Source organism: Pelmatolapia mariae, linkage group LG16_19 (assembly GCF_036321145.2).
Source record: "Pelmatolapia mariae isolate MD_Pm_ZW linkage group LG16_19, Pm_UMD_F_2, whole genome shotgun sequence".
Lineage (NCBI taxonomy): Eukaryota > Metazoa > Chordata > Actinopteri > Cichliformes > Cichlidae > Pelmatolapia > Pelmatolapia mariae.
In genome coordinates this window covers 63,404,460-63,423,279 of record NC_086241.1, presented here as the reverse complement: position 1 = coordinate 63,423,279, position 18,820 = coordinate 63,404,460, and the positions used below count along the sequence as shown (strand labels likewise).

Here is an 18,820-nt window from a genome sequence, read left to right as displayed (position 1 = left end):
TTCTTGCTGTTAAATGGGAGGTTTTCCTTTTCACTGGCACCCAATGCTCACTCATACAGGGTTTTGTGGCACATGCACAGACTGTATGGCTACATTTTAGAATTATCAGTTATCTATTCATTTATTTTTGTAACAGATAACTCAGAATAGTGCTAACTAACACCCACCCATCCTCTCAACCTCTTATCAAATTTAGGGTCAAGGCGGCCAATTTATGATCACTAATGAACCTAAGATTCATATTGGACTGTTGTGAAAAAGCTCGAGTCCCTGGAGAAAACCCACATGAAACCCACAGAAAACCCATCCATATGTACAGCCCACTTTGATCTTATACTGGCCAGACCAGTAAAACTCCCCTTCTGTTGGTGTAAAGAAGTTTATATACACACAAGAAAAAGAAGGGCAATTTCAACAGCATTTCTCAGTTTTTCAACATGATAAAGAAATGCTCCTTTACCAAATGAAAGAAATCTGTCAGCAAAACTCTCTGAACTTAAATAGTAAGAGATCAATGTGTAAAATTACAAAAAAGTGTTTTGCAGAATGTCCTATAATTATAAAACAGAAAGTTTCTGTTCACTCGCAGAAAGATCCCTTTAAAATATAAATTTCTATAGTACAGTAAAAAACTAGAACTTATCTGTAATTTAATTGCTATGTTACCTAATTACTTTGGTGTAGTTTGAATGGCAATGGGAGAAGTCTTTTTCAGTAGAAAAAGCAATACAACTTTTAAAAATACACTTAGAAGTCCAAAATTGGTGCCCTAACTCACATTTTCCAGTGGGCCAGATTGGAGTCTGCATCAGGCCAATTCTGGCCCTCTGGCCTTATGTTTGATACCCCTGGTTTATAAGTTAAATATCAAATCGAGAAAATATTGACAGGGAACTACCAGCCATTTCATAACATGTTTATCTGCGAGTATTAAAGAAGGTTTGATGGTGGATTTTGACCCAGATCTACTGTGTCCTGAGTCTTCATGCCAAATTAAACTAACCATATCCTGGCTCTGAACAGAGCAATATCAGTCCTGTGATCTAACTCTGCTGGAATAAAATGAATAAGTGCATTTGCTGATTGGTGCAGCAATAGCAGTTGCATAACCTGAAACAGATAAGAGTTCTATAAATCAAGAAACAGTCACCGCTTGGTCCCGTTCAGTCAGCTGAGGTTTGTGCCACTGTGATTTATTTGGGTTTTTTTCAGTACATTACACCATGCCAGCCCACATGTTCTGCATGTTCTTTACTTTCTGCTATACCCTGACTTCTGCCTGCACTTTAAGCTGTGTTTCTGATTCTATTTAAGCTCTACAAAGGTCACTGTGCAAAGTCTGGCAGGTTCACCTCGTGGTTACGGACATGACATTCTAATTAAGAGCACAAGCACAGCTGACTACATAACCCAGGAATCAAAAATTAATCACTCACAGGGGAGCAGGATTATCCAAGCTTGAATGGCAAAGAAACCCGCAGTCAGGCAAACAGACATGAAATACCGTATCTGGAGTTTCTTGTGTGTGTGTGATTTTTTCTTACTTTTTTCTATTTTTTTTTATTTCTCTCTTCAGTGAGGGGAAATCAGGGCCGTAGCTAATTGGAAGGCATAGCAAGTGGAGAGAGCCTTGTGTATTGATTTATCTTTTTTTCATCACAGACAAGTGGAATAAAGAGTGGATATTTTGTACAAGTGTACACATGGCAGGTCCATTGTATAAGACTGGGGTCCCTATGGGATTCATTAGTTTTGTGAAACTGAGAGGAAATGTTCCCAGAAAATGGAATGAAAATGCTGAAAATCTGCATTTATAAGGAAGAACTTCTCTATCATGTTTCTTAAGACTTCTTTGGGAGCTGTGGGAGCGCTTTAGTATTTGTGTGAGCATGTCAGAGGTTTGTTGGGATCAGAGTCGGATGACTGACGATGACTGCTCTTAAACACTTCAAAGTGGAACTGCCAGTTTGATGCCTTCAGACAGTCCAAACACGTTGCCTCGATATAATCACAGCTGCCTGACATGCGGTGAAACAGGCAAGCACTTGTCATACCAGTCTGCCAGCCCGTAAAGGGGAAGTGTGACGAGTTTCCAGCCTCTTTCAGATTTGGATTCGGTGGCTGAATGCCAGAGTTGGCGCGGCTTGTCGGGGCCTGTGCTGTTCTCCACGATCCACAGAGACAGCGCCCCCTTCTGGAAGTTTGCGAAGCATAGCCAGAATCGCACCTGTGAAAATAGGATGAGATTTGAAATGATCCCTGTGCACTACAGGTTAAAACAGAGCTGCATTGATGATTTCTGAGACATATAGTGAGTGTTAGTATAAATATAACTATAAATACACCAGCAACTTTAACGTCCTTTGAGCATTTTAGAATTGAAGGAAACCAGCCAAATGTGTTATCAGTCAAGGGGGAATGCATTTAAAATTGCACTGAGATTAATCAGTAACAGCCATCTGTTCACTTCTAATTATTCTAAGATTAATAGAATTCAATCAGGATTATAATTTGGGTTATTTTGCAGCCTGCATGCTTCAACACATATCAGCCGAACATTGTCTTTTCCAGGAGGGATATGCTGGGTCTAAACCTGCTGAAAATTAAACAACACACAGGCTGTCACGAGAATTGAACAGCAAAAGGAAGTCTCAGGATGTGACCACGTCCCTCTCCAGCGTTTCTTGAAGCCAAGAACATAATTCTTGTTTCACCATTTAAGTGGAACAGATGCTGGCTTAAGCCTGATGACTAAATTCAACACTTTTAGGATGAATGCTTGCATTGTGCCAATGGATGGCAGGTTTTGGTTCTTATCAACTGCGAGACCACATGGTGAACATTTAAACATCAAGATTACAGGCGCCGCACCGTGCACACTGGGAATAACATGAAAGTGAAAGCGGTCTGTAGCTAATACCCAAAGCTAATATCCTCAACAAAGTTGTCCAAGAGCGGACAGGCCAGGCTGAACAGCACCGGTTCAGTGTAGAGAGACGGATTTAGAGCGTTAATCTGGAATCATTGCTAATCTTTGGCTGCGTGCCAAGAAGCTGTGAGCAGCGGCGCATTACGGCCTGCATTGCTCTCCACAAACCTAAGACACCTCTGATGTGCACCTTAAGAAGCAGCAACATCACTCTTGTTGTTTTGTTTTTCTTGTTTTCCTTCCCGTCTTTTTTTTCTCCTCCATGGAGTTTTTCTCTGTGTTTTTCTTCTAAAGTTGCACTAACTCGTTCTCTTGTTTTCCGACCTTTTTGACCTTTTAATCAGCTCAGCATATCCAACTTAACTTCTTCCATGTGCACAAAAGGTCAAAGGTCGCTGTGCTGAGAAATATTAATATCTGACTAATCAAAGATGCAGCAGCATCAATCAAGATGTCAAGTACAGAAGGTTTTTTTTTTACCTGGAGACCTGCTCTGTGCATATCACGATCTTAATAATGCATCACTTGCGATATGTGTGAACCTGTGACTGACGAGGTCAGCCTCACTGTCTCTCAGGGTCTCACAGGAAATACAGATGGCTCAGTGCTAACCAGCTGTCGTGGCTGGTTACTGCTTGATTTCTAAAGATGTTACTGGGATCATATTCAAGACATAAAGTAAGTCAAGGTTATATGCTGATTCAAAAACATAAAAATGCTATTTAAGTTCCATTTTATGCAATTTTATTTGCTTATTTGTCATGAATATTTATATTTCATTAAAAAAAATCAGACAATCCTATGTTAAGAAATAACTCATCTTACATTTTCAAAGTATAAACAGCCTTACAGTGTATAATATGTATTAGCTGGAATTAGCTGCCTAACAAATCAATAACAAGTGTACTGACCTGCTAAAACATCAACTGCAAACATTAGCATGTCTGCCGTGTATCATTCTTAAAGGTAAAGTGTATATCATCAAGTAAATATAGCATCATGGAGAGCTAACAATTAAATCAGTCCTGTTCTCTTTTTAAAAAATAATAATTTGGGGTTAAAATTCAGCTTTGCACTGCTTTTAAAACAAATCAGGTGGACACACTCCAACCAAATCCTGGGCTTTTACCTGCTGATAAAGTGTAGGGGCAGCTGTCCTTTCAGCTGAGATATGGATGATTATCAACTAGAAATAAAGCCACATTTTTTTTAAAGAATCACAGCAGTTGTTGGTAGTTTGTAACATTTGCCCTTGCTTTGTTCTGAATGTGAGACTGGAAAGACAGACCGAGTGAGCAGTATGTGGAGGAACTCACGGTGCATGGAGAGTTTCTTAAAGGAGGAGGAAAGAGAGGACTCCTCAGTAATGCTGAGCCACGCTGACCTTTAGACTGGCCTCCCTCCACAGTGAATGTAGCACCTTTAACACACACACACATCCATAACAAAGATAAGTGTCAGAAATGTAAAATCTTTTTTTATTTTTTATTTTTTTTGCCATTTGTCTGCCAGCGAGGTTACTCAAAACCTACCTGGGTGAATTCAATAACAAATAATGGAGAAGAGGAACAAAGGAAAAGCTCATAAAATTTTAGGCATTTTCTGGATCACATTGTTTGTTAGTGCAGGGCAGAGTACTGGCTATACTTGAGACCATTTTAAAGCTCTAAGGGTGGGGATCACAGAGTATTACTTCATAGAATACTGTCATGAAACGTCAACCACAATACTCATGGTATAACAGTACATGTATTGCTAATGTTATAACAAAAGGAAGATTGGAATACTGATATTTTGTCTTACAATATGTTAGTGAAAATTTAGAAAGGTGACAATAATAATTTAGTGACAGTTTTGATGGGTTTCCCCTGAATTTTCTCTATTCTGAACTATAACTGATTAAACTAAAGGCTTTAAACTCTCACCCCAAAGGTTACGATCACAGTGTAAAATTACAGTGCTCCGTTTATAGTTCCCCCCATACTCTACTGAGAGATCTGCAAATAGTTGAGAACAAAAACAAGCCACAGCAAAGCAAGACTTTAAAATCGCATCATGAGACCCACTTGAGTCACTGCACTGATGATTAACTGGAGTCACAAGAGTCTACATGCTTGAGCTATATCGAGATGGGCTGTGTTTTCTTTCCACGCTCACAAATTCAAGACTCAAATATTCAAAATTAAGATCAAGTGAAAAAAAAATGCCCCGATAACTCGTTTGAAGTCAGTTTCAATGAGGCCACACTGCTCAAACTTAAAAGAGCCTGCAAACGAGTCATCTCACAGTTGGATCAGAGCTGTGTTCGTGATGTGATAAAAGGCGTGTCTGAGCTACCTGATGATGGGCAGGTCTGTCTGGTTGCCTTGACTGGTGACTGGAGTCTTTTCCAGGAGAGACCACGGCCTGTTATTGACTGCCAGCTACACTCGCCCTCTTCAAAAGAGCAGTAGCTGCCATTGAGAAAACGGCCTGGGGAGAGACAGGAAAGAATATATCAGGGGAGGAGAGGCAAAGAAGATAAGAAAAGGGGGGGCACATAATGACTGGACAGGGCCAGCAGCAGGGTGAAAGAAGAAAGTGGAGTGAACACTACCAGCCAAATTTTCAAGGAGAAATAGGACGGGGCTAGGGTGGAGGCTGGCGATCAAGGAGTTGAGCGACAGTGAAGGCAAGAAGGTTGAGAGGAGAGAAGCACAAGGGGTGCGGACTAATGGCTCACAGGACTCCATGTGTTGGGGGAAATTAAGACTGAGCTGTGGTGAAGGTGGGCTCTCAGACAGACACTAGAAACAGAAGCAGAAAATGGAAGAGCCCTGATGTGTCTAGAGGGGGAGACAGGAAAGAGTCTGAGGGGAAATGAGAAAGCTGAGATGGTGACATTTCTTTTGGGGATGCCAATCAGTTAGAAATTTCGCAGAATGGCACGAGCAAAGTGAGTCTGCACATCAATAATACAGTGAAAACGTTGGAATTATTGGATTGTGTAGCGGGTACAACACAAGCCGAGAGGAGTGTGTCTCCTTGTTACAGTTTCATAACCAGAGCTCACAATACAGGTGCTTACCAATTACCCTTCTCTGACTGAAACATTCGTGCACACATGAAAGATATCAACTCAATTTACGATGCTATGCTGTGACATATGCTATAATAAATTCCATAATAAGTTAGTCATTTTAATAAAAAATAAATATTTAAGTAAGGCTGACACACCAGTAAGATGTTTACTGAATAAAATGTGTCAAACCCCGAGAACGCCATTATGTAGTCCTGATTAACATAAATGACTGGGAGGCAACAATGTTTGGAGAAATAAATGAACTCTACTACACTGGCCTCAATTTGCATCTCCTGGGTTTTGGTGTTTCTCAAGTCATAGCTTACACTTGTTCAAGTGAAGCCAGACATTATTAGAGTTGGCATTTATCCGGTGTTGTGCAAATTTAAAGTTTGTACAAGTACAAGCTACAAATGTGATGGTTACCCCACACAGAGAACATCATAACGTCAAGTGACTCTATTAATCTCCCCAAACATCGGTATTATTTAATCAGTATGGATTTTTTCTCCTTCTCAGTTAATTTTAATTGAACCACGCACTCTATTATACAGATATTTCTGAAGCAAGTTTCCATGGGATTATTTACTTCTCTAAAGCTTCCCCAGGCCAGTAAAATGTTTTGAGAAAAATGGTTAATTCTACAATTTTCCATGGTTTTCACTGGCACATGAATCCTTCATAACAAATAAGTGCAAAACTGTTGAGTTACAAAAGCCATTTCTCCTCTTATGCTCTGTTATATAACTAACAGAATAAATTAGAAACAATTTTAGGTAGTGAAAGTATTTCAACACCTAGTGTTCTATCAAAGGCACAATTTTAAAATTCAATCTTTCATTATCAGGACAATTTTCTTCAGCCTGCGCTTCTTTACAGAAAACAGATTAAAAAAATAATAAAGTCAGTGAATCGCTGCAAATGCACCGTAATGACAAGAATAAATCATACATACTGTTATAACTTGGCCTTTTTGAGATTCTTAACCTGAAAAGTTTTACTTCTTGGCTGAACAAGGATTTTTTTAAAAAGCTACTCCGTTGGCTTTCAGACTGCATTAACTTACATCAATAAAACAAGCATACTCTGTCAATTTCACCCTTCCTACTTTAACTTTGGGCCGGCAGAAAATTGATTTGACTCTGGCACATCACGTCAGTCTTTCACAAAATCACTCACTTCTCTTGGGTGCAACAAAATGCTCCCGGCTTAATAGACGAATCGCTCGCTGGCACGTTTGGAGCAATATTTGAGTCAGTTCACACCATCAAATGATGTTAAGCCCAAACAAGTCAAACTGAAGTTAGCACCGTCCTCCAAGAAGGACAATGAGTTGTCCTTAGATGCTTTAAGCACTGCTGAATTTTTAAACAACTTTAGCTGACAGTTTCAAAGTTTCCTCGATAAGTTTGCTTTATGTTCCTTTCATCCCGAGTTCCTGTCTGCGAGCGCCTATTACCTGTAAGAGACTGAGTGATGTGGTACCGCTATGCTTTTTGGAAATGACCTCATCCAGATAATGGGAAGGAAAACTGGCTTGAGGAGAGATCGTACAGCATGTATTTTTATGAAGCAAAACAAGGAGAAAAAAATGTCTTTCTTCAAAAACATCAGCTCTGAAATGCTTTTTGTTATTGTAGAAAACACCAAAAGAGCAGTTTTACTTTTCAACACTAACAGCAACAGCAAATTCATAGGGATATTTCCTGTGATGTTTTTGAAGTAAACAAAAAGCTTCTCTGGACTTTGTGGGTAATAAGTATATTTCAAGTTCTTGCCTGTCTTGTGATGAGTCAGTCCTTGTTACATAAACGCCTTAGACAGAAAGTCTGTTTATACAAAGGGAAGAGATTTAAACTCATATCATGCTTGCATAGAGGAATCTGTGATGATTTAATCTTTATCAATGTCATTCACTTTATAATGTCACTTTCATTCGAATGTCAACACGACTTCAGTGCTGTCTGTCATGGCAATTTGACAAGAAGACAGTTTATAACAATCTGCACTGATGTTTTTTGGGACACTTGTCAGTTTTTTTTTTGTAATATAGCAACAAAAGCAAGTGGAGTGCTTTTAAAGCAGCTAATCACTACAGACACATCGCCATGCGAGGCAGTTTTGACCTGGTTGGTGCTAAAAATGCCCCGCAAAAAGAAGCACAAATAAAATCTTCCAAGCCTGTGTCCTTCAGTATGTGAAGCAAAGATGTCTATGAGTACGAGCAGCGAGAATTTCATCTTATTCTTCTGAGGTGAAACTAAAACTTGATTACTTGACTTCTCCCCATTACACGGAGGCTCTGCATATGCCTGTGAGCAAATTATGAAGGTAACCCGTTGCTCCTTATCTGACTTTATGGGCTTCATCGAATTATTACAGGCTACAACATTTTGATTTAATGTCCATTAATGAAACCCCAAATACTGTTAACCATGCATTTGGGGTTAAGCCTCTTTATATATATATAAAAAAAGGTTGTCTAACATATCAGCAATGGTTGAATGCTGACTCCAATCCTCTATTTTCAGTACAGTTGTAGAGAAAGTCATAAAAATAGACAAAACCCCCACACTTAACTTGAACTTGAGTTTCAATCTGGCTTTTGAGTCTCGACAGCCAGACTGAGATGAATATGATATGTCTAGAGGCCAGCAAATGTTTTTAGTTACTTGATCAGAGGGTTGTTTCTGATACATTTGATCACCAAATTCTTTTAATTTGCACACTATATTGGTAAGGTTTTGAACCAGTTTGCCAATTAACTTTCTGGCAGATGGTTCTTTGTAGCAACAGATGACTCGCTAAGCACCATACGAAAATAAATTTTTGTGCCTTTATTTTTCTACCTCTTCCAAAGGAGGTGGGGCTTCTGTGTGTAGTTGCCGTTTCTTTGTTTGCCTGTCGGCAGAATTAAGGGAAGTACTGTCAGGCTGATTTGCTGTTAGAGAGGTGCAGCACAGGCAAAGGAAAAAATAAATAAATTTCAGAAATCAAAGTTTTGAGCTCTTTTGGGCTCTTCATTCTTAAATGACAGATTACAGCAACTGCAAATGAAAGTCGAAACAAGATAAGTGATCAGATGTGTTACGGTGAAAGAGTCTGGATTGAAATGTGGTGTGAGGTGGGTAGCATGGTGCAAACTTCACTTTCTGGCGAGCTAGGGGACCTGAAACAGTTTACAAAATCATCAGGGTTTAGGTGAGAACAGACGCCATAACAAGCACATTAGTAGCTTCTCCTCCATTTTTCATGGTTACAGTCCCACGCTAATGCATTATTAGTCGTTATGAAAAACAACTAGCACTTCACTACGATTATTCTGCCGTACCCGTTTAAACGATCAACCAGTATTGTTGTTTCTCTTGCAGTGTCATCAACATACAGGCCAGGAGAAGAAAAGAAAATTAAAAGAAATCTGTCTTCAATTTTGCAACTTTCTACCGCATAGTGATTGCACCGGACACCTGGTGGGAGGCAACCTGTCTCCAAACAATCACGGTGTGACTCGGACTGATTGGTGAAAGTCTGGAAATACCTGCTGCTTAATTAATAAACACAGAAAGGTTGCCAACATGTTCCAAACTAGCAGAGTCAGTCTGCGCCAGTGAGCGTAACGTATCTCTTTGCAGCAGCGGACTTAAATCAAGTGGTTGCATTCTGCTGAAATATTCTTATGGAAAAACAAAGTGGTTGAGCACCTACGTCATACTGCAATAAAATATTTGTCCTGCAGCAACTACATCAATATTTGTAGTGGAATTTCTGTTTCAGATCTATGAGATTCTGGCTGGACTCTGAATGTAAGTAGTTAATGTAAATTTCTTTGTTTGTAGATAGCAAGAGATTTGTGATTTTTGCCAGTTTATCATCACAAACAGACTCCATCTAATCGCAAACTTGACCCCATGCAGTCACCAACTGATAGCAGACTGACTCCCTAAAAAGCTATCAAAGCTACCACGGATAAACAAGCAAAGAAAACCATCAGCACTGGCCGTAGCAATACTGCAGCAGAGTCTCAAACATTAGTAATGTGAATTCCTACATGGATCCAGCTTTAACAGCATTTCTACACATGAGCAGGTAAACTAGCGTTGGAAAGAAGTGGGGTGTCTGCAGAATTTCAGCAGACTCAGGCCAACCAGAGGAAGTTCTCTAACAAAGACTGTAGGATGTGTTCATGTGTAATGATGCTGAAGTAGGATGGCGAGGAAGACCCACAGGGACTTGGTTTTTCTTATATGTCAGAAATCTTTGTGACTGACACATGCTAAGTTTGTTCCTCCTGCCTCTTTCTGCTTTTCCCCCCGTTAATGAGCTTTGCACAGCTCATGAAGGATTTAAATAGATCAAATCCAGTGACGATAACTTGTGGATATCACAGAGAATACCGTATCAGAGAGGGAACACTGTGATTTAGCCAGCAGGGGTGATTATTACAAGTGGTAGTGATGTAAATGGAGCAAATATAGAACTTAAGCTACAGTAGTAGAAAAACAGAGTGCAAGGATAGACTGATGAATGAACATATGGATAATTAGCCCTTGTCCTTAATTAAAAAGGATAAAGACTGTTACTTTTAAAAAAGCAGAGACGGAAACAGAACCTTAATTCAGAGCAAATGACAGCTGGCCTTCATGCCTTCATGCACTCTCAGCATTACAAGAGCACAAAGTGGAAAAGGTGTGCGGAAATGCACTCAGAACAATCAGCCTCTCTCTGCAGAACCCATTAGTTTGTGTCAAATATTACACATGAGTTTCCATGCTCTGTTTGTTACTGATGTACGAGTGTGCAGCCACCAGTCTGATTAATGTCTTGAAAACACAATTCAGGAATAATGCTACAACGTGTACAAACCGGCTTTGTGTTTTACTGATTGTTACTTATGCTCAGATGTCCAAGTAAATCTTCTGAAATCAAAATGTTACATACACATTGTATTCAAATGGAGATTATACCCCTGGGTTAGCCCCTCAGGCCAATTAGCACTGATAAGTCCTCCTCCAGTAGAAAGAGAGACAGCGCCTGGCTGGGATTTTCACCCTCTTATCTTTCAGCTCTCATTGTTAGCAAACCTATACACACGAGGGAGCAGCCATCATTTTAATAAGCACCACATGGGAGGCTGACCTGCACTGTGGGCAAATTAATTTTGCTCAGTATAGTATGGATGAAGAACTCTGAAATCAAGCTACAACATATGTAGGGGTTAAAAATCTCAACGGCGTGGTTATAAGTCACAGAAACAACACAAATACATTCAGGTAGGACTAAAAAAAGATCCTCGGGACTCACACGCACATAGACACACACAAACAGCGAGGCCTGGGGGACTTCACTTGTGAATGAGATGTCAGCATAGTTTCGTAGTGTTCCTCCTAGGCCTCGAGAAAAGCACAAAACAAATGTGCAAAGAGATAGAAATAACAGCTACAGAATATGTCAAGGGTGAGAAATGCTCGCCAAGCTGGCTTTTTTTTCTTGGCCTTTCCCTGTGCTTCTCTTTCAGGAAAAGCTCATGAAGACGCTCCGTTGTTACTCTGCTGGGCAGGAAGCAACAGCTTCATTAAAGGAGGCTCACCACAGCTGACCGACTTCACATGTGCGCTGTTTTTAATCCAAAAAAAACACAGAAAGGGCAGCGGCTCGTGCGTAGGGTGTACTCACGACACATGTTGCCTTCGTCATCGCCGAGCGGGCAGTCTGTACTGAAGTCACAGAGTTTGTCCAGTGGGATCTCAGGCCCGTTGTTACAGTGGTACTGGCCTTCCAGTGTGATGTTCATGCTAGGCGAGGATGCTAAACAGAGAAGAAAGAAATAGAAATTGACATAATGGTTTGCAGGAGATACTCTAGCACTTTGGCACTGTGTGTGAAAACAAAGCATTTTCACAGCTCAGGTAGAGTTTAGGAGATGTTTTGCTTGTTGGCAGCAGAATCAAAAGAATGCACTGCAAAAAACAACAAATGACAAAACCCCCTCATCTTTGGAGACAAGGAAAAATGTCTCCCGATTTAGGTTTAAGTTCAGACTGATGTGTTATTTATATGTTATTTTCTTGCTGACTCAGATAAATATACAGTTACTACATAGAAGTTTATCAGTGAGTAATAACGGCTAATATAACCCCTGAGTGTAAACCTTGTGTTACATCAGCTGACTGCCAGCACCATCATGATCAACTTGGCTTACGCAGTATGAGCATCTGGCTTTGAATACAGTACACATCCATCAGACAAGGAACACAAACACCAAAGAGAAAAGAAAAAAAAAACATGACCCAGATACAGTTAGCAGATACACATGGAGTGGGAGAACACACATAATAACAAAGGCACCAATTGATATCACCGGTCTCAGCAACTCAATTGTAACCAGGAGCATTTGCATATCTATGCAAATCAGAAAAGTGATATCTCACCTTCACCTTAATAATCAGAAACTGATCACAGCAAAGAGAACAAAACAGACAGGCGGAAAGAAAAAACAAAAAAACTGTACACTGATGGGAATCTTGTTTTTTTCCAACGTCTCTCATGGAGGAAAAAAAAAAAGGGAAGTGATTCTTATCATGACTGACTGGCTGCGCCTACTGTAGTCTGCCCTTGATCTGTAATATGCAGATTTGTTCTCTGCTCAGATGAACTTGGAGTTAAAGTCTGATAACGATTTCAAGGCAGGAGAGGCAGCGTGCAGCACAGGCTGGTAGCTGAGACAACTATTCTGGCAAAATTTCATCATGAAGTTTGTAATGAATTAACTTTTTGTTTTTCCATTTTGCATTATGTTCTGCGTGACATGATGATAAAACCTTCCGCACCACTTCTGCATCACAGGCTCGCAGAAAATATGCCAGACCAAGTTAAATTGCAGGATAAATCCACTTTTATAATCCCTTACTCTTTGTTCGAATTGATTCAGGTTTATTTAGATGGCACCGAGTGACAACAATAGTTATCTCAAGGCACATTTATATAATTTATATGATAAACACGCACCAACATAACAGACTGAAACCAAATGAGACCTTATAAGCAACCACTTAGCAACAGTAGGGAGATGGAAAAAAATAAGAATTCCTTTTAAGAGCAAGAAATCTTCAACAAAGGCAGTTTTTCAGAATGCTTTTTGGACACCCTGATAATAAAGAAATGCAACAGTCCATCCTCAAAGTTGGATTAAGTGTCTCAGGGTGATACTGACTAACTCTGAGACAGGATTTTCCTCAATTTTATGCTACACTTCACTATAGGTTAAAAGAAGCGGTCACAGAAACATGTTTTGTATGTGGGGTGAAAGACATAATCTTGGCTCACAATATTACAGGAGGTCAATATAAGTAGATACATTGCAATTATTACAATAAGCCAGTTTCATTCAGGTCCACAATAATCAAACGAATATTTGAGCATGCAGTTCTTTATATTTAAAGATGTGACTTATTTCTGGAACCTCCATCTCCTTCCATGCCCATACATGGAAATCCTGAGCAGGCATCAGTGAGGACAGAAGAAGGAGCTGGGGTGGAGATGGGTTGCAAAACAGTATGCAAGTGCGCACCAGGTATGGGTCAGCTAAAGGAGGCTAAATATTGAGCCTTATATGTGATTTACCAATTGGAAGTGTAGAAGGGCATCAGCTGGGTTGTCAGTTGATGTGGACCGGTATTGATCTGCCTGAACTTCACTTTGTGGCCAGCCATAACTAATGCAATGCGGGATTTTCATCTGAAGTGAGGAGCAAGTTAGAGGTGATCCAGGGCATTAAGGCTTTAGATTATCTTTATAGTTTAATTACTTTGTGTCATCTAGCATCACAGATAAGTATAGGCGGGTAACTGCGCAGCACTGGTGAGTGCATTGTTTTAATATATCACTGGCTTAAACCAGTGAAAGCCACCAAGTCAATATGTATGTCAAAAGGAAACAAATCAAACAGCAAGAAAAATGCTAAAGCTCATTCATCCACAATATTAGTATTATATTTTAATGTACTTCTTGCTTTCAGTTCTTTCAGTGCACCTTACCAATAAAGGCTAATAAAGAAACATAATTACTATAAGTGGATGAAGGTGTTGACATAAAGAACGTAAAGATGTGGTAATAGATGTAATTTAATGTGTCTCAGATAACATTTGGATAAGCAAACATCTAATTAGTTGCACAGGAATTACTGTCTACTTAGTGTGCAGCAGAGGCCCAACATTTCACACTTATGGCGTATTCTCACCTCTTTTTTTTCTCCCACATTGTGGTGGAGAAAAACTTAAGGCCCAGCAGGAAACTGGCACAGTGAAGTCTTTGGCTTAGAAAGAGAGGGTGCCATTTTTATTGGACAAAACACATTAGTCAGAAGCCTCCCACAGCACACCATTGTGGTAGGAAAGTCACATTAACATGTCAGTGAGTAATCCAGTTCAAACCCCTTTAAAGCCTGGCCTGATTAAATGACTGATAACGAGTCTGCTTTAATGTCAGTGTTTATGAAGTGCATTCCTGAGCTTTGTTTGTTTTTTTACAAACTAAATGGAGCACATGCTTGCACACACGAAACTACAGCCTCGCTAACATGTGAAATTCACAGAAGAACGGAGAAAAAGGCAAATACAGTATTTTATTCAAATTAGGTGAGGCGAAGTCTTGTTTGCCTAGCGCCCAGTGTGGGGGTATAGATGTGGTTTTGCTATGTGTATTCAGTCATGCTCAACACATGTATTATGCATTGCTTGTGCTCAGTGGCTTCCTTTCTGTATAATGTTGACACCGCAAGCTGAGTGATTTATCAAGAAAGGGAAAAATAGTTACCAAGAGTACATTGAAGCCTTCGGGCGATGTATGTAAATTCATCGATTTATCTTAGTTTGATGACAGTGGAGTAAAAAGTATCAAAGTGGCAGTGTCACTAACTTTAAGCTCCCGAAGCAGGTAAGAGCAGCCAGATGTGGCTGCTGCACTTCTGGCCTACCGCAGTTCTTAAATCACACTTGTCAGATTGTGAAAACAAGTGGGTCAGTGAGGGATGAATTGCCTGTGGAAGTAAGTGAGTTTTGTTATCCTTGTGCTCATGGGGCTGGCTTTGCTTTGAAAGGGGAATGATGTATGGATGGCGAAAAGCTGGAGAGGTGACTGGAGAGGGCACAGCTGCTGCTGGTAAGTGACAAAACATATACAGAAATCCAGGAATCAAGATGGTAAATGGTTAACAATTAGTACTGCAGTGCAGCGTTTTTAACCGAAAACAAAGCAACAATAAAAACGGGGGCTATTTTTCCACAAGTGGGTTTAAGATGGTTGGTCTCATAATTCGGGAAGCCACCAGCGATTGTCTGATGATCTAGCGTCTGACCCCAGAGGCTAAATGGCCAATATGCCAGTATTTCAGGTCATGCAGTGGAGTTGGGATATCCAGGTAGCAGAAAATAATTGTCAGGTTCAAGCTTTACTATTCCGTGTGCTAGCCATTTATTAAGAATATATTTTTTAAAGGTTAATTTAAAAAAAAAAAAAAAGTCACTGGACACACTGACCTATGAATCATTCATTCATAAAAAAAAGCCAGCATTGTGTTTACAATGTGCAGAATGTATAAAACAATTTAAAGAAACTGGAGAACTAGACGACAAAAGAAGAAGCGGAAGGCTGAAAAAACTACACAGAACCTAAGAGATGCATCTGGACCTTCAATTGATCCATCTAACGTTCGCTGAAGCCTTAACAGTAATGGTCTCAATAGAAGGGCGGTTATCAAGAAGCCAGTGTTAAGAAGGGGAAACAGGAGAAAAGGCCAAATTACACAAGAACCGGATTGAAAATCTATGGCAATAAGTCTTAAGGAGTGATCAGCCATCTATAAACATGTAAAACATGGTGAAGGCGCTGTGATGGTCTGGGGCTCAATTTCAGCCAGTGATGTTGGGAATCTTGTAAAAACTAAAATTAGAATTATAAATGCAGAAAAGTACAGTCAGATTTAGATCCACCATGTAATAACATTTGGCAAATATCTGATTGGTAGTGGCTTCATTTTTCAGTATAATGATCCCTTACCCACCGCCAGTGCAGTAAAAGCATACCTAGATAGAAAAACACACAAAGCAACACTATCAATTATGAATTGACCTCCTCAAGCCCAGACCTCAACATTATTGAAGCAGTGTGGGATCATCTGAAGGCTGCCAACATCCAAAAGGAAGCTTTGAATGGCCTTCAAGAAGCCCGGAGAACTACTCCTGTGGTCTATTTAAATAAATTACAAGAAAGCTACTTCAGAGACTTCCGGCTGTGTTGAAGAATAAAGGTCTTCATACCAAATATTGACCTTAAAGCTCACTAAAACTGTACAAACTCTATTGTATGTGTATATGCTGTATTTTCATATGTGTTTGGACATTTCAATAAATTGATGCACCTATTTCCCATAGTCCTATGAAAATATAAAGAAACAGGGGGAGTCTTGGGACTCTGGCACAGTATTGTAGCAAAAAACAAAAAGAAATTAAACCCCTTAAGTCTGATTGCAACAAGTGCAAATCCCTTTAAGGCTGTGTGCAACATTCACAAGCCTCTCAACTACGACATTTTTGAAATGTAAGCATATAAAACTTTCTTAAATCGCGTACGGCTCTGAAAGGAAAAACACGCCGCCGTCACAGCGGGTCCTAAAGGGATATTCACTTTTATCCAGTGATAAAGCAAACCATTTCCAAGTTCAACAAAGATGCTGGATTTCTGTCACAGGAGGGGAAAAAAAAGCTATGGGATAAGTTTCCATAAAATTACACAAATATTCTCAAGACAGACTCATCGTCTCGAGACAATTCAGCCTTTGCTTTTTTATATCTGCACATTATATTTTCAGTGAAATTATATAGAACATAAATGTGCAACTTTTGTTTCCAAAATAATGCTAGCGGCATCACTGACTTTTTTTCAAGGTCTACTAGATTTCAGAGTCAGAGTTGGAGGATTGTACTGACACTGGTATCCAGAAACAGGAGAGACCCTGAGAGAACACCTTGCTGTTATATTACTTCTAAGCTATGGTGCTTTTGTGTAAGGGGAGTGTGCTGAACCCATTCTTCACAATCTAAAGCATTCAGGTTATCACAGCTGACTGTTAACAACTGTTAATGGATGACTGGTGAACAATTAACAAGTAACTAGACAAGAGTCATTTAGAAAGTACAATCAATAGGCAGCGGGAGTCACTAGTCCATCATAGTTAAAAGCTGCTTCCAGAGAGTGTGCAGGCCTCAGTGTGTCACTATTATTTAATTACTGCTACGTGACTTGTTGGATATCCTGGAAGACTTTCTGTATCCTCTGAGGACATAGTAAACAGGGGGAACAATATTTTGTTTTTGTATGCCAATGTAAAGTCTCATTAAAACAGGACCTTTTTGATAACAGCTCCCAATACTTTTGATCTGAGTGCTTTATCATTTCTCTAAGCAGAATTTAATTCATTTCAATTTAATTAAAAATGGGGAAAAAGAGCAGCTATTAAGTTAAATATGGTTTTCGTGCATTTCACTGCCAGTTGAGCATGTTTGAGTTCAGACGTGTGCTCGGTGGAGTTTAGCGTTTCGTGTTTGTCATCTAGTTATGAGCCAACTTGTTCTATTTCTTTAAAAAACAACCTTTTATTCGTGCCATCTGCTTACAGGATGAAAATCCGAGAGGCTTCATCTACAAGATCAATTTACAGCAAAAAGTTTTAAAAAATGACTTGGATGTCCTAATGTGTCTTAAATGCAGTTTCCTAAAAACCTGTTGAGGTCACTGACTGCAAAGATGGGCAATTTTTATTTATTTCTTTTAATGGTTTAAACATTGTTCGAGTGTGCTGTTTGTCTCCCGACAAATGTAGACTGAATGTAGCAAAAATTTCATGAAAATGAAAAATATAGAACTTGATCAATAATGTGTAAACAAATGAATACACAAACATCTCAGGCCAACCAAAAGATGAGAAAAATAATACTTCGACAAAGTTTTAAAGTCAGAGAAAACATTTATTTGCACTGGCTCGTGCTAAAGCCAAACAATTGCTTAGGATGGGTTTTCTGGTTCAAGCATTTCCCTCATGGCAGAAACTGAAGCACCAGTGAGCTTAGCTGAAATCAATTCAACAACAGTACTTAACATTTTAGTGTTTTTGCATAACCCCAATAAACATATCGCGTTTAGATTCCACTGATAGAGACATTACACTCGGCGAGATATCAAAAGATCTTGCAAACCAGTTTGCCTTGCCATTTGAATAAAACTTCTGACATGGTTTGGTGGATATCGCTTGTAGATTTGAATACAAACAGACGCATCCTTGTTGAAGACAAGCTGCAAAAACACAATCTGGAGTCATAGAGAGGGTAGACTCATCCAGAAATTAATATGGTTTTTGTTTTCCTACAGATGAGCAAGCACGTCAGTCACATCCTAAAATCCCTCTGTGTGCTCTAAAACAACAACAACAACAAAACCAGTCTGAAGAACCGCCTGGCTTGAGATCTGCTTGTGCTTCGTGTGGATAGAATGCCAATAAGCAGAAAAGGGAAAACACAACAGAAACAATATCTTCGCAGACTTGATTGAGTCTAGCAGACGATTCAGCAGTAGTTAGAAGTCATTTATCTGATTTTGCTCATTCATTACTTCGCAATCTTCCATCTTAAGTGCCATAATGGTGGCCTGTCCTCTGTCACCGGGGACAAAAATCTAAAGGAGCCCGAGCACGGGTGGTGCAACTATCTTGCCACCCCATTAAAGGCAAAATTTAAAGATATTTATGGAGATTTACAGTGGCTGCAATACTCAAGATGGAT

At 39.6% G+C, this 18,820-nt stretch overlaps 1 protein-coding gene across 1 annotated transcript in view; it reads right to left on the bottom strand.

The window, feature by feature from the left end:
- Positions 1-18,820, bottom strand: part of alk (ALK receptor tyrosine kinase) — a 420,903-nt gene that overhangs the window by 57,692 nt on the left and 344,391 nt on the right. The window contains exons 6-9 of the mRNA XM_063497355.1: positions 11,664-11,795; positions 5,267-5,401; positions 4,246-4,349; positions 2,055-2,227 (exon numbers count right to left, since the gene is read on the bottom strand). Coding sequence (XP_063353425.1) covers positions 2,055-2,227; positions 4,246-4,349; positions 5,267-5,401; positions 11,664-11,795 — 544 coding nt within the window. The remainder of the gene's footprint in view (positions 1-2,054; positions 2,228-4,245; positions 4,350-5,266; positions 5,402-11,663; positions 11,796-18,820) is intronic.